The 16,033-nt window shown below is 37.7% G+C and overlaps 1 protein-coding gene across 2 annotated transcripts in view; it reads right to left on the reverse strand.

Moving 5' to 3' along the window:
* Nucleotides 1–997: 997 nt before the first annotated feature.
* Nucleotides 998–16,033, reverse strand: part of zyx (zyxin) — a 29,336-nt gene continuing 14,300 nt past the window's right edge. For both annotated transcript variants that reach the window (XM_051720433.1, XM_051720432.1), the window contains exons 2-10: nt 14,198–14,423; nt 13,173–13,417; nt 9,308–9,403; nt 8,004–8,549; nt 6,495–6,627; nt 4,314–4,483; nt 3,715–3,893; nt 3,164–3,284; nt 998–3,040 (exon numbers count right to left, since the gene is read on the reverse strand). In XM_051720433.1, the coding sequence (XP_051576393.1) occupies nt 2,927–3,040; nt 3,164–3,284; nt 3,715–3,893; nt 4,314–4,483; nt 6,495–6,627; nt 8,004–8,549; nt 9,308–9,403; nt 13,173–13,417; nt 14,198–14,417 (1,824 nt within the window). In that variant the 5' untranslated portion in view covers nt 14,418–14,423 and the 3' untranslated portion in view covers nt 998–2,926. The remainder of the gene's footprint in view (nt 3,041–3,163; nt 3,285–3,714; nt 3,894–4,313; nt 4,484–6,494; nt 6,628–8,003; nt 8,550–9,307; nt 9,404–13,172; nt 13,418–14,197; nt 14,424–16,033) is intronic.

Here is a 16,033-nt window from a genome sequence, read left to right on the forward strand (position 1 = left end):
GTTGACCGTGGCAGGCATGGGCAACTCATTTCTTTAGGAGTGAAACTTTTTTTTAATGCTTTAACTGTCTGAAGTATGATTGTAAACATTTATATACACTCACTGAGCACTTTGTTAGGAACACCTGTACCTGTGTCATGAGCTTCAGTTCTTTTCACATCAACCATCAGAATGGGGAAAAAATGTGATCTCATTGATTTCAACTGTGGCATGATTGTTGGTGCCAGATGGGCTGTTTCGAGTATTCCTGTAACTGCTGATCTCCTGGGATTTGCATGCACAACAGTCTCTAGTGTTGACTTAGAATGGTGCCAAAAAAATAAAAAATAAAAATAAAAAACATCCAGTGAGCGGCAGTTCTGCGGATGGAAATGCCTTGTTGATGAGAGAGTTCAACAGAGAATGGCCAGACTGGTTCGAGCTGACAGAAAGTCTGTGGTAACTCAGATAAACCCTCTGTACAACTGTAGTGAGCAGGATAACATCTGAGAATGCACAACACGTCAAACCTTGAGGTGGATGGGCTACAACAGCAGAAGACCACATCAGGAACTTTATTAGGATCATAGTGTTCCCAATAAAGTGCTCAATGAGTGTATATAGTATGCTAGTTACACCCGATGTTGTGTCAGTTAGTTTGCACATTTCTTCTCCACCAGCGAAGAGTTCCAAAAGAAGCTAAAGCATCAAGCACAACTCACTCTACTCTAATGGGGTTTCGTTCGACAAATCAGTGTCCAAATCGTTTTCGTTCACTTGCATTGTTTCATTGGTGAATGATCACTGAACGATTCAGTAAAGAAATGAAAAATGAATCAAAATACACACCACTATTTGGAAAGCCACAAACACAGAGAAGTGATTCAAATAGTGACACATCAGTGTCCTTGGAACGTCGTTTGGCCAATCAAATTCAAAAACAAAACAAACCTTTGTTTCTTTATGATAAAGCAAGAGAGAGAGAGAGAGAGAGAAAAAAAAAAAAGAGTACTGAAACTGTCAATCAGAATTTTGCTTTATTAGTTTAGAATACAGTACAAACGTGGAAGAAAAACAATGATAGCAAAAATAATACGCTGGCATACTTTTGACGTAAACATACACACATTCACATATTAGAGAAGAATTTTGATGTTCAGTTTACAAAAACTGACAAAGCACTTATATAAACGTGAAATACATGGGAGGCTAAATCAGAAGTGTTCAAATGGTCAGTCACTTCTAGAACATGAAACTGTGAAACATGATGTATAAAAACACTGTTATTACACGACAACAACAAAGCAACAAATCATGCATAATGTGTTAGATTTGGTCATTTCATTGTTTATTTTTATGAAAGGAGACATTATTTTTTTATTCGGCTACATCAACTACTAGAATTTCTTTGACAGGAATGCCAAGAGGGGGAGACACAAATAGAGATGCATCGATGAAGAAGAAGGATTTTGAGCTATGTAAAAACAGTAATGTAATTCTCAAAATGATATTCGACACTACCTTAAAGCCAAAATAAACAACAGTGGTGTTAGTCTGACTAAAATACAGTACAGATCATTCTTGTCGTAAAGTTTCAACAGAAGAACTAATCAATATACTAAAATGTGAATGCTGCAAAAGTTGGAAGTGTGTGACTGAACTACAGTTTAAAACCTTTCTGAGAAACCTTTCAGTTTAATTAGTTTAGAATCATGCTGAATCAGCTGTGTCTATAGTAACACTGTTGGCTTTTTTTTTTATTTTATTTTATTTTTTTTTTTTATTATTAACCAAACATTTGCAAAAAAGTATCTTTACAGCTCTAAGATGTAGAATAGTTTCTGTTGTATACAATGATAAGGCTCTAGTTACGGATCCTCTAAAGCCTTTGTGCACATAATACTATTTTACTTGCTAGTAGATACATTTTTTAAAAGCTGTAGCTACAATGCATTATTATATTCTGAAATGAGTCTGTCTATGTAAATATTACAATAGGCTCAAGGACTGATGTGCTTTTTCTTTGGAAAAACTTAATCATTTATTCTATCTACAATTGTGCAAATCACTAAATACCTCTGGCAAAATGTGTTATGTTCTTAACGGAATGGAAAACAGTTGCAGAAAATGTTTGTTCTTCAGTTGATACTGGCTATGATAATCAATGCAAACATACTCAATTGCATCATCACATATTTTGTTCAATACCTCTGTGGTCAAATTACCAGCAAACAGTTCCATAAATGAAGCATGCATGCATAACAAATAGCACTGTTTCCCCCTTTTCCTCCCATTGTTTTTGCTTCTTTTACATTTATGTCCTCAAGCCTTTCTAAAAACTAAAAAGTATGTTTGGGAAAAGCCCTATTGAAAGTGCATGGATTGCTGTGGATATACAGACTTTATGTGTCCCCTCAGTAGTTAGCTGTGATACAATTTATGGATGTTTTAAATTTTTTTTAAAAGGCATGCTGGGAGTCATATGGCTCACTGAACCAAGACTGCAGTGCAGTACATTACTTCTGCACTGACTCAGGGAGAGTTAGGTCTAAAAAACAAAAAAACAATCAATTCCACCCTAAAATTACTTCTACACCACCCCACTTTATATACAACATATCAAACAATCTAGGTGTGAAATTGTGTCATATGCTCAACATTCAGCAAATATGAAGAAAAGATGGAGGCACTACTATTATGCTCACACATATCAAGCCCTATCAAGAAAGAGAACAGGGTTTGGAGGGTAAGGATGGGCTCTGCTCTAAATAAGACCATTCAGAAAAGGAAAGGCAGCAGAGCTTTGTTGACCAAAAGCAAGAAAATGGGAAGCCAAAAAGATATAGAGAGAAATATAAAACACAAAGCCATGTTGCAAATACATTATCAAAGCGGTGCCAATTTTGTCTATTAAATTTGGTTTAGGTTTGTGGCAAGTTTCCACCAATCACTGCTTGGCCTGCTTGGCTCGTTGGGTGTGGCACTTCATGCACAGAATTCTGCCATCCAATGGGTAGCAGCCATCAGCATCTGCCTCTATGGAAAGGGGGCGGGCACAATCCTGCAATGAAAAAGAGTGACAATTTGTTATTTTAAAGCAAGTTTTTTTTAAATGATTCTTCTGCTTACTACTTTGTCGCTAGAACATAAAATAAATGAATAAATAAAGCAAGTCTCTTCACACCTCACATCTGTAGCACTTCAGGTGAAAGTTCTTCTCTAAAGCAACAACCCTGACTGTCTCTTCACTTCCAGGGTCGGGAACAATTGGCTCATTGCAGCTCACGCAAAGAGGAGAGAAACGACTGAGACAGAGTAAGATAAGAAACCGAATGAAAATTAGTGCATTAAAAACAGACAAGACAGACAATATGTTTCTCTTTGATGAATTTGTGGTAGTATTAAAGGAATAATTCCCCCAAAAATGAAAATTCTGTCATCATTTTCTTACCTACATATTGTTCAAAACCGGTTTGTCTTTTATTTTGTCATTTTGGAGCTCAACAGACGAATCACCATATCATCATATTCAGTATATGGAAATGAGTGGGTAGTACATTCATCGATATTTCTCCTTTTGTGTACAGAAGTCATATGGGTTTATAACAACATGAAGGTGAGTAAATGATGACAGAATTTTCATTTATGGGTGAACTATACCTTAAGTGGGATAATTAGTTAAAAGGATAATTAAGTGCTGTGATTCAGTGGTCTATGAGGAGTGCGGTGACTCACCGATGGTAATCTTTGACACAGTAGGGATTGTTATCATCATCAGTGATGAATGGAGCGCCCTCCAAGGAGCAGCTACAGGTAGTGCAGCGGAAACAGTGGGCATGGAAACACTGGCCCACTGCCTTCAGGACACGATCTGCGATTCGCTCCCCGCAGCGTGCACACACAGACAAAGAGTTCTGGAAACAAACATTCAGAAAAAAAAATAGAAAGGAGATTTAAAAAAAAATAAAAAAATAAAAAAAAATCTTAAGATTCTCAGAACAAAATGGTATACACAGCAAAAAAAAAAAAAAAAAAAAAGAAAAATCACTTAATGTTTTGTCTTGTTTTCCAGTAACAATATCTAAACATCCTTACCATACTTTCACCTGTATAAACTATTAAGGCTTAATTTCAGTGTACACTGTCCTGTGGCACTGACAGATTTTGTTTTCTTCACTTGTTTATCACTTGTTTATGCTTAAATCAGGTGAAAATTTTTTGTCAGTACCACAGTACAAAATAAATGATCAAAAAGTATAACAATATAAATAATATAAAAATTGAATACATAAAACGTATTATATTTCACGTGTATTTCAAGATGTTTATCTCACCACATAGCAGTCCTCACACTCAGGTGAGCCGTCACGGTCGTAGAACTGCATGCCCTGTAGGGGGCGCCGGCAGGTAATACAGCAGAAACAATGGGAGTGGAAGAGTTTATCCATCGCTCTGACTGCGGGCTGAGATCTGGACAGAGCCTCTCCACATTTACCACACACCTCTGAAATGGAAAAAGTTTTATATTATAAGAGACAAACTAGACAAGTAATGAAAGTGCATTACTGTGTAGTAAACACTTTAGTCTCTATAGTGAAAATTGTGTGACTAATGAGGTCACTGTTGTGCTTAAGAGATCCTCACTAATGCTAAGCCCCACCTTAAAACAATGATAACTGTTGCCAGAGAGTTTACATGCATTATTATTATTATATTATTATATATCATTATTATTACATTATTATTATTATTATTATTATTATTATTTTGCCTTGATTCAGTCTCCACAGTTTTAAATCACATTACTGAATAACTTAATCTCTTTAAAGAAAAATGCTAGATGAAAATAACACATTAGCATTTTTGAGCCATGAGTGCCTTCTGGAAATTTCTAATGAATTATTTTTTAGAATAGCGGTTTTCTATTTATGAGTAAAATAAGGACTGTGGTTAAAAAACGTTTGCATTTTGTTCTACAATATAATGTACACACAGTCATTCCTCAAACGTGAATTTTGAATCCATTATTAAGTGAAAATCCATGCACACAAATATGCTGATACACCCAAATTTTTTTTAACTTAAAACATTAATTGGAGTCATGAGTTTGAATCCAGGGTGTGCTAAGTGACTCCAGCCAGGTCTCCTAAGCAACCAAATTGGCCCGGTTGCTAGGGAGGGTAGAGTCACGTGTGGTAAACTCCGCGTGGTCGCTATAACGTGTGGTTCGCTCTCGGTGGGGCACGTGGTGAGTTGTGCGTGGACGCCGCGGAGAATAGCGTGAAGCCTCCACATGCGCTACATCTCTGCGGTAACGCGCTCAACAAGCCACGTGATGAGCGGATTGACGCTCTCAGACATGGAGGCCACTGAGACTCGTCCTCCGCCACCAGGATTGAGGCGAGTCTCTACGTCACCACGAGGACTCAGAGCACATTGGGAATTGGGCATTCCAGATTGGGAGAAAAAATTAATAAAATAAAAGGGGGAAAAAACTAAATATTTAAAGTTTTATTCATTTAATTTAAAATTACATAATTCAATGTAATGGAATTTTAAAACAAAATTGAAATGCGTAAAAAAAAAAAAAAAAAAGTAAAAAAAAAAGTGTGTGACTACAAAGAGTCAGCATATTAAAATAATCAGACAATGAAAAAAAAAGCTTTTACATGAGAATAAGGGGATAATCATGGGGTTATCCTCTGCTTTGATGTCAAAACGTAAACAGTCATGTGCACAACATGTACATTGGATAAGCCAATAAGCTGGTAAAGGTGTGTTTACATGCAATGTGAAATTGGGGTAATGGGTAAAAATGTAGGCATGCTGATCGTTTTTTGCTTGAGCCGTTTACGACCTTAGCATGGCAAAGGAAAGCCCTTTAAGGCGTATACATGACCTTGCGCTTTGTTGGGTTAAGCCACAATCAGTGCAAGTCTGTTTGTAAGAGCATTCACAATGTGCTTTAAAAACATAAGTTGCTAACATGTTGCTTCATAAAAACTCCAACAGTTGTCTGATTTGTTTGGCATGTCAACATCCTTGTGGTAGTTGTAGTCCCTATTTAGCTATTCTGTTTTGACACTAATAATAAAGAAATAAACTGAGATAGAGAGTCAATATCAACCAGAACACCTACACACAGACAGATACAGCGAGAGGGAGACAGACTGAGGCAGAGAAGTCTGGCACTATCACACAGTCAATATTTATTACAGCTTGTCTGCTGTGCTTTAAACATGTGCCATATGGAAGCCAGTGAGGCTGAAATTTAGTTTCAAAATAATGACAGAACCAAGAAATCAATGCAAATATATATGTATATTATTTATAAAATCAAGTTTCAAAAGGAAAGCAAAGAAAAGTGAAATATTAAGGGTGTGGTAGTATGTACACAAGGTGGAGAGGTTATAGTTCAGTCAGTTTGAGGTGTATGTGTGCATACCTGTAGGAGGACAGGTGATAACGGTGTGTGTGTGTGTGTGTGTGTGTGTGTGTGTGTGTGCTATATGCACCTGTAGCTGGAGAGGTAATCACAGGAGGATGTTTGTCCATATCTTTGATGAAGTCCTTAGTCATTCTCTCCAGCTCTTCTACTTCCCTCATGGTGAGAGGAGCTCCACTAAGTCCTGAACCTGAATCAGACACCTAACAAACAACAGCATAGATTTGCCTTTTGTAGAAATAGTGACTTTTGAATTATTACTCCAAAATATTCCATTAAAATGAACAATTACATATACTACTAATTTAGACTTTGTAATTTCAAACTTAGTTGCTATATTAATTTGGTTTTTTTGTAACATTTATACTCAAGAAATGTAAGATTAGTAACATTTAAGTTTGAAAATGTCCAATTGATATACAAATGTTCAGCAATAATAATCTTACTACAATAACAGCACAGACCTTGTTGTAATATTTACTTATGAATTATGATTGGGCATCTATTGTACAATTTATATCTGCTTTTAAGGCCCTTTTACACCAAACATGAAATTTTGCTGAAATTCCTTGACACAATGAAGATTCTGAATAGAAACAATGGGTTCTTATGGAGCCTTTCACACTGGGAGCGTTCATTCACACATTGACAAAGCAAGAGTTTTTATTTTTATTTATTAAATGTCCATTTTTTTTTCTTGCCCACCGATGAAATGCCCCTGCCAATAAAATTTTAGCTTTGGATGACGTGTCCGAAACTGTTGCAGTTAAAAAAAAAAAAAAGCATAACTGGTGCTAAAGCTAAGGATGTGTATTTTATTTGCATCAAATGTCTCAAAAACAAAATTACAGTATAAAATGAAATGATAGGATATGGCTACATCGCTGTCTTGCTCTACACTACACAGTGAAGATGTGTTGATTCTTGTATGCAGCCGACAGAAAACAAGACGTATGCTAAATGACAACAACAAAGTGGCTATGAAGCAGCATTTTGCAGAACCAAAGTTAAAACCTAAGCTTAACTAAAACTTTAAAGGAATAGTTCACCCCAAAACAAATATTCAGTCATAATTGACTCACCATCATGTAGTTCCAAACCCATATGACTTTGTCTTTTGTTGGAACACAAAAGGAGAATATCGCGGTCCATCCTTTTTAATCTTTAAACAAAACCCGAAAACACCATAAAAGTATTTAAAAAAAAATGAAGTATTAATTTTTCAGTGAAAATCTTGACCTTTTGTTTGTTCATGAGAGAAGCTCAAAGTGGTACTTCTTTTATGAGATGTTTGGTTCCTTTTTTAAGATTTAAAGTGAGTCACTATTAAATGACCCCTTTGTGTTCTGCAGAAGAAAAAGTCATAAGGGTTTAGAATGCCATGAGGGTAAAGTAAATTATGACAATTTTTATTTTTGGGTGAACTATCCCTTAAACATTGTTCATTTGCTGCCTTGCAAGCACTAGTATTGCCTTCTGGAAATGCAAATCAAGTTTTTATTTTGATAACTGTTTTGCTTTGTGTTATCTTTTTCTAATTTATATTAATGCATCACGTTACAATCTAAAGCACACCCACCTTTGGCGGAACAGTGCTTCCTGTTGGCCTGTTGAAAGATGACATCAGTGATGACTTGGGCTGAGGTGCAGCTGGAGGAGGAGGAGCAACATTTTGCTGGCTGCCAATGGGAGATGTTTCAGTGTGACTGAAAGCAGGTGCAGGGGCGAGAACACTCGCTGGAGGAGCAACAGGGGCAGGAGGAGCAGCAGGAGGTGGTGGTGGGAATGAGCTTTGGGCAGGGGGTTTAACAGCATGATTAAACCCTCTTGCGACTCCAGACGGTGCGGGACTCACTGTTTTAAAATTTGAATTCGGTTGAATGGGAGTAAAACTGGTTTTAGGAGCAACAGCTGGGCCTTTAGCCAATGACTGTGCAGGGGTGGGGGCAGAGGGTGGGCTTGGATTGGCATGTCGGAATGTCGTACGGGCACGTAGCTCCTCAGACCAGGGGGCGGGGGGAGGCCGATCCTGCAGCTCAGGAGGGGGCAGAAAGGAAAGGGTGGGCTTGGGGGCAGTTGGTGGTGGTGCCACTGGCTTTGGCGCTGGTGAAAATTGGCTACGCGTCTGACCAAACAAACAAAAAAATAAACAGAGAAATGTGTCACACATCTGATGGTAAAAAGGAACTTAACAGGCTTACAACATCACTAAATTGTAGCATCAGAGTGTTGCAAAATTAGGATCATGGAAAATTACTGTTCTTTAGTACATTACCACTTCTTCTATCCTTCAGATATGATTGTCATGGAAACTTAAGTTAAAAACAAACTGCTTTGTTAAAGGGTTATTCACCCAAAAATGACAATTATTTAATCATTTACTCACACTCATGTGGTTCCTAACCTTTCATAGAACTCAAATGGAGGTGTTTAGCAGAATGTTGACGTTGCTCTTTTCCATACAATGAAAATGTACAGTAAGCAGGGGCTGTAAAGCTCCAAAAAAAGTACCATTAAAATACCTTAAAAGTAGTCTATTCGAGTTGAGCACTATATTTCAAGTCTTCTGAAGCCATACATAAAGCTACTGTATGGCTTTAAAAGACTTGGAATATTGAGTCATACAGACTACTTATGTGGTGCTTTTTTGCCTCTTTGATCACTGTATGCTTTCATAATACAGAAAGAGCATTCTGCTAAACTTTTCTTTTTGCTTTCCACTGAAGAATGAAAGTTATATGTGTCTGGAACAACATAAGAGTGAGTGATGACAGAATTGTCATTTGTGGGTGAGCTATCACTTTAAGGCTCATTAAGGGAAATAATTGAATCCTAAAGGTCAAATGATTCATGTTGTGGTTAAAGGTTGTGTGTTGTGTTTACCTTTGGGTTGAAAGGTCCACTAGTCTCCATCTCTGATAACATATCAGTCAAAGAGCCCAACTGCCTGTCAAAACTTGTCTGTTTCTCCAGCAGCCTCTACAGAGAGAGAATGAAATACAGATTGAAGAGGAGGGTGAGAGGCAATGAGACAAAATAAGTGTGGAGTGAGAGGATGTGGTTTAGGAGAGGAAAGACGACAAGAGAGGGTGAATCAGTCATGAAATCAAAAGTTGTGTGAGAGCAAGAACATTCAAATGTGAGGCAATTAAAGGGTGGAATAGAGACAGAAGCAATAAAAAAAAGACAGTATGGAACAGAAAATAAAAATATATAAAAACAGGAACATTTTGTGTGTAGACTGGACCCATTCACTTCCATTGTAAGTGCCACTGTAATTGCAATATTTGCTTTTTTTTAAATAACTTTTCGTTATAATCAACATTATGACACAAATGCTGACCACTGACCTTGACTTGAATTAAACCTGGAACATTCTATAAATGTTTTAGGTTGTGTGATTTTAACAGATTTAACAAATCTTTCTCGGATATAATGCCCACAGGAACATTTTTGAAGATGTGTTTTTTGACTTAAAGGTGAAGTGTGTAATTTTTTCTACAGTATTTTAAAATCCTAATCTAATCTATCCTTTAAAATCTATCCAAATTTCATATTCAGGACAACTGCAATCAAATCATTTGTAGATTGACCTAAGCCTAGTGCACACTACACGACTCAAGCTCGTCTCCTTTGATGTTTTGACTCGCCGACTGGTCTGTGATGAGAAAGTGCACTGTCCAGATGAGCAAGAGATGACAATGAGCCAAAGCCAATGAAAAATAGAGAAAGAGCAAGAGGAGATCAAGGTATTGGGAAGCAGGAAAAAAATGATTAAAACGGGCATGAGCTGTTTTTTCATGTTTGGAGACTTTTCATCTCAAATAAACTGAGTTTGTGAATTAGTTTTGTTATCATAATTTTAAGATGCATTTTGAGCAATCAGTTTGAAATGGGACGACATTAAAGATAGCTGTAAAGGGGTGCAAACTGTTTTGAGATTGGTGTACTTCAAACACATTCAGACACCGGGCTCGTATGCCACAGCAGTGTTAAACAAGAGTTTAAACTTTGCAGTATTTTTAACGTGCGGAATTAAAGGGAAATAAACTTGAAAAAATTGAAAAAATGAATGCCTGTCCACAAAATCCTTCAGTGTGTCTAATATGAACAAAGAAACACAGATATAAGAAGCTTGCACATTAGAAGCTCAGTTACATTTACTGCACTAAAATAACTCTAACTTCATGTTTGCGTATAATTAAGAGAATTTGTGTGCCGTTTTTAACGCTTTCTCTTCTCGCAATTTATTTTTTTATTCAGTAAAACAGACGTAATGATTCACTGAGTACTTTATTAGGAACACCTTTACACCTACATATTCATGTGATTATCTAATCAACTAATCGTGTGGCAACAGTGAAAATCATGCAGATATGGGTCAGGAGCTTCAGTTAATATTACATAAAAAATGTGATCTCAGTGATTTAGACTGTGGCATGATTGTTGGTGCCAGACGGGCTGGTTTGAGTATTTCTGTAACTGCTGATCTCCTGGGATTTTCACACACAACCGTCTCTAGAGTTTACTTAGAATGGTGCCAAAAACAAAAAACATCCAGTGAGCAGAAACGCCTGAGAGAGGGGTCAACGGAGAATGGCCAGACTGGTTCAAACTGACAGAAAGACGACGGTAACTCAGATAACCACTCTGTACAATTGTAGAGAGCAGAATAGCATCTCGGAACACACAACATGTCAAACCTTGAGGCGGATGGGCTACAACTGCAGAAGACCACATTGGTAACTTTATTAGGATCATAGTGTTCCTTATAAAGTACTCAGTGACTGTATGTCCTTATGAAATCAGAGACTCTCCTCTCAAAATCCAAACTCAAGTGGTCAAAAGAGACGACAAGGTGTAACAGTGATATGTCTCACTTGTACACTTGTGATAGGATCACCCAAAACATATCTTAATACCAGATGTACACAGGGCCTCAGTTGGGGACGAATGGTAGTGTAGTTGATACACCCAGTCCGCGATCAGTCGTGTAGTGTGCGCACCAGAACAACGAAAACAAGACTGAGTTGCAGAGCGCAGACTGCAAGTTGGGTAGTGTGTGCTTGGCTTTACTGATAAGTGTAAACACTGTGGATCTGTGGTGATCTCAAAACATTGGACTTTTTGTTTGAGGATCATGACCACCCAACACAGAAAAACTGGCTCAACCAATGGCGTGAATTTAGGGTGGAACTATGTTTGCCCGACCACCGGTAAACTGGGGGTTTGTTCAGAAAACCTGTTTGAAAACAGTCAATATTTTGTAATTCCGTTTGGTGACACTAGTACAACAAACTGAACTGTATTTTTATTCTTCCTTTATCGTCTCATTTTCATTAATGTAAAAATTAAATATGGCATCTACCCAGACTAAGGTCTATTACAGTAAACTCCACTGCCTGACAGTATGCAAGAGCGATCACACATTATTAAAAATGTTACATTTACTGAAAATTAGAAGAAAATGTTGCAGGATAAAAAAAATGTGCAATGGTTTCATGCTGTAGTTTAATTGCTTACAGTAGATACAGTGGGTCTGTTTGATTGAACGAGGCCCTGTGAGAATGACGATCTAGCCCAATTACTGTACATCGTACTGTACACACCACAATAACACATCCATAAATAGAGTCAGGGCTTATATGGACATGTCAGCAGCCAGCACACATAACTGGGTCTAAAAGGAGATCAGATTTACGGCTACAAACCGCTCAAATACGACTTTCCCATGTCCTCTCTATTCCCACAAAGAGAGACAGAGGTATAAACTAGGATTACTTAAAGAGCACCTATTATGGTTTTTCAAATATTACCTTTCATGTAGTGTGTTATATAGCTGTTTGTGAATGTAAAAAAGTTGACAAATGGAGTTATTGTCTCCCAAAAGAAAGAACCGATTCTGAACACCTGAAACGAGTCGTTAGTAATTCCAGACTTTCTTCCTGTACTAGCCTACGTCATTTGGCAACAACAAACCCGCCTCTGGTCTTCAGTGGCTGCTCGCGAACAGCTTTGACCCGCCCTCAAACACTACACTAAGCGGTAGACCAATCACAACAGACTGGGACATCTGACCAATCAGAGCAGAGTAGGCTCTCTGAAAGGAGGAGTTTAGAATGAATCCTTTAGAACGGATCATTGACACTGGGGAAAAAACTGTAACGCTGCAATTTAAATTGAGCAAATTAAAGTGTTTTTTGACCTTGGATGCATGTAAATCTATTGTATGAGACCTTTAAAACAAAATTAGGCACATTTAAAAACCATAATAGGTGCTCTTTAATACTTTAAAATGCTCTATCTTAAATGGCCTATCAGGCCATAACATGCCAGAATGGAATTGTCTAGGCTTAAGAAAGGCTAGTGCAGGGATGAAACTGTGGGCAGTATAGTGCACAAGCATTTTAACTGGCTTCAGATCTGTGGGCAGTTAAGGGAACAGTACAAATTCTGACAACATTTACTCACACCTTAATGTCATTTCAAACCCAAAGAAGATATTTTCGCAGAATGAGCACTAATTTTTTCTGTCGAGCTTTAGAAATTATACACGCACACGCACACACACACAAAAACTAAACTAAAATTTCCCTAGTATTCTGGACATTATGCAAAATATCTTCTTCTATGTTCCATGAAAAAAATAGTTTTATGGGTTTAGAACAACATAAGGGTAAATAAATGATGACAGAATTAACTTTCCCTGTGAAGAACTGCCATTTACATTCAATGTTTGGAGGCTTACCTGAGAGTTGCCACCTGCACCAGTCTCAGGAAGAGGAGGAGGTGGTGGTGGTGGGGGAGGCGGGAAGGGGGCAGAAGTTACGGAGGTTAACTCCTCAGGAGGTGCAGGCAGGGGCAGGTCTTCTGCAACGGGGGGCGGAGCTGGGAATGCAGGAGGAACATCAGATGCAGGGGGTGTGATTTGGCATTCCAGAGGGGGCGCTGGGAGCTCAGCATCATCCAGCGGAGGTGGAGGGGGTGGGAAGTCTAATGAACGATGGCAGTGAATTTCATTACACTCGCACCAATTAACAATGACAAAAACACAATCCTTTCTGCATTGCCTATTCACCTGAACACAAAGCATGAAAGCATAGCTTTTGTATATACTGTACAAATATTAGTATACATCATTGCTTCTCTCACATCCAACTCTTGGGACCCTCGAAATTGGAATTAGAAGGACAATCTAGCTTTAGAATACAAAATAACGCAATGCAATGCTCAGAGTCAGATTCAACAGCTTACGCCCTGCAAAACGCTTTCAACACTTGGCTTGAAAGTGGTTTCTTGTTTTCTCTTGTGTATCTCTAAAAGTAATGTTTGGAAATGCACTCTGTTGCCAAGCACATGTGTTGCAATGCAAGACTAAAAGGATAGGATTACTACAATTGCGCAAGATGTAACAGTAACTGCAAAAATAAACAAAGCTCAAGTCTAAAAAAACAAGTAGAGAAAACTTTCTCAAAAGCACCTCACATGTGATGTAATATTAATAACGGCAACAATCCAGACTTTTGAGATGGTAAACCAAAAATAATGTGGTTAGTTACTTTGGTTGAAAAGGATAAGGTCTATAATACCCCAGTTCCCGATCTCAACTGCATCGCCAGTCTGTTTAGACTGATGCAAAACAAAACTACTAGTAGTATCTAAACTAGGTTCTTTCAGTGAAAGAAAATGGCTACATGTTGATAAGTTCACATGTAGTTAACTTTCAAGGAAATGGTTTAATAAATGAAAAAGATTTAAAGGAATTTGTCTTACCCTCACAAACAGCTGAAGGGGGCGGGGGCATCTCTCCAACTCGCCCAATCACGCCTGTGCTAACAACTGATGAGGGCTGCGAATGGGCGATCAGTCCTTTGGGCCGTGGAGGTGCGACCGACGCAAACTTTTTGGGTTGGTTGTAGAAGGAAGGGGCGGTGACTTTGAGGGACACAGAGGAAGTTACCACAAAGGGCTTACTGCTGCTCGAGTCAGCCATCTTTATCTGAAAATAATGGACAATATGTGGGGAAAAAGAAAACATGACAGTCATGAGCCTATAAAGAAAAAATGCATCAGTGTTACAGTAATGTTCTATCAGTGATCTGTTGCTTTGGTGTCTGGAGCTGCTTTGTCCGTGTGGAATCGGTACTCTAGAGAGCTGTCCTATATGTTACAGTCAAACATCTGGCTAAAATTTGAAAGACCTCTCCTACATGTTATTATTGTTAACAAAAACTAAACGTTAACTTTAAACACTAACATAATGTGAAAAACTTAAACTAAACTACAAAACGTGTAGTTTCATTACTCCAAATTGTATTTTACCTAAAATAAAATAAAAATGACCTGCCTCGTTCAAGAATATAATGCCACTAGAACACAATAAAAATTGCTGGCCCAGAGAAATTTTAACCCAGTTAAACATTTAAATGATATCAGTTAAAGCAAAAAAATTGGCAACTGAAAATTACTATAACTTAATTTTTTTTTTTAAAAATACAATCGAAATATACTGAAAAACAAAACGGAAACCAAAAAACACTTAAAATATTTAAACTGAACTAAAACAAACAAGTCAAACTAAAACCAAGATAAAGTGACAGGACAAATAATAATAAAAAATAAAAAAAAAAACCTTCCAATATTTCTAAAATATATTAATGCTGGTTGCAAGTTTTTAAACCACCTGAACTTGAGCAGGAAATGGATCAATGTTTGCAGTGTTATTCAATAACTTCTGGCTGGAAATTAAGTTAATAAGTTCTAAAGCATTATTGAGTGATGCTGAACAGGTGCAGTTCTGTTCCTCTTTGGAGTTTACTGTAATTACACAGAAGTAAATATGTCATGGTGCATAATGCTGTTTTCTTGTCAACACTGAAGTTCTGGCTTTGCAAGCATGAACAAGCCATGAATAGCACATAGTCCAACCAGACCGGAACTAAGAGAGTTCTAGTACCCTAGGATCAGACATATTATACACAGTATGCCATCAGACATTTTTGCATCGGCTCAAGAGTGTTTACCTTCTCTTGTGATGTGACCGGAAGTGCGTTGCGTCAGCAGTGTGGGAGACCTGGGGTCAAACCTCACGTTTAAAAACCAGGAAGTAATCGCGTTCGCACAATCAGTGACAAACCCGATTTGGAGGTTGAACTTTTCCCTCCAACTTTACATTTTTACTTCACTGATGTTTAGGTTTAGGTTTGGGGGTACATCCTGTGCAGCTCACACGTGCCCATACACCCAACTCCACTTACCGCTTTGGCCACTGGAGTGCACCGTTTTGTACTTTGATAAGCACAGACTGTTTTTAGCTAAAGTAAAAATATTGTTTCCAGTTTCACTGTGAGATCAGTCAGATTGTTACCTATTTGACTGGTTTCATATCCACGCTTCGTTTGACTTTGTTTCATATCCAGAAAAAAAGTCTCATTCTCCAAACCCAACAGACACTATTCTCTTTCATTATATGAAAAAAAAAAAAAAAAAAAAAAAAAAGATTCTTCAAATTTCTCCTTTTTGTTGTTCCACAGGAAAAAGAAAGCCATCCGTGTTTAGAGCGACATTAGGGTGAGTAAATAATGCCTGATTTTCATTTGTGGTTGAACT

Source organism: Myxocyprinus asiaticus, chromosome 16 (assembly GCF_019703515.2).
Source record: "Myxocyprinus asiaticus isolate MX2 ecotype Aquarium Trade chromosome 16, UBuf_Myxa_2, whole genome shotgun sequence".
NCBI lineage: Eukaryota > Metazoa > Chordata > Actinopteri > Cypriniformes > Catostomidae > Myxocyprinus > Myxocyprinus asiaticus.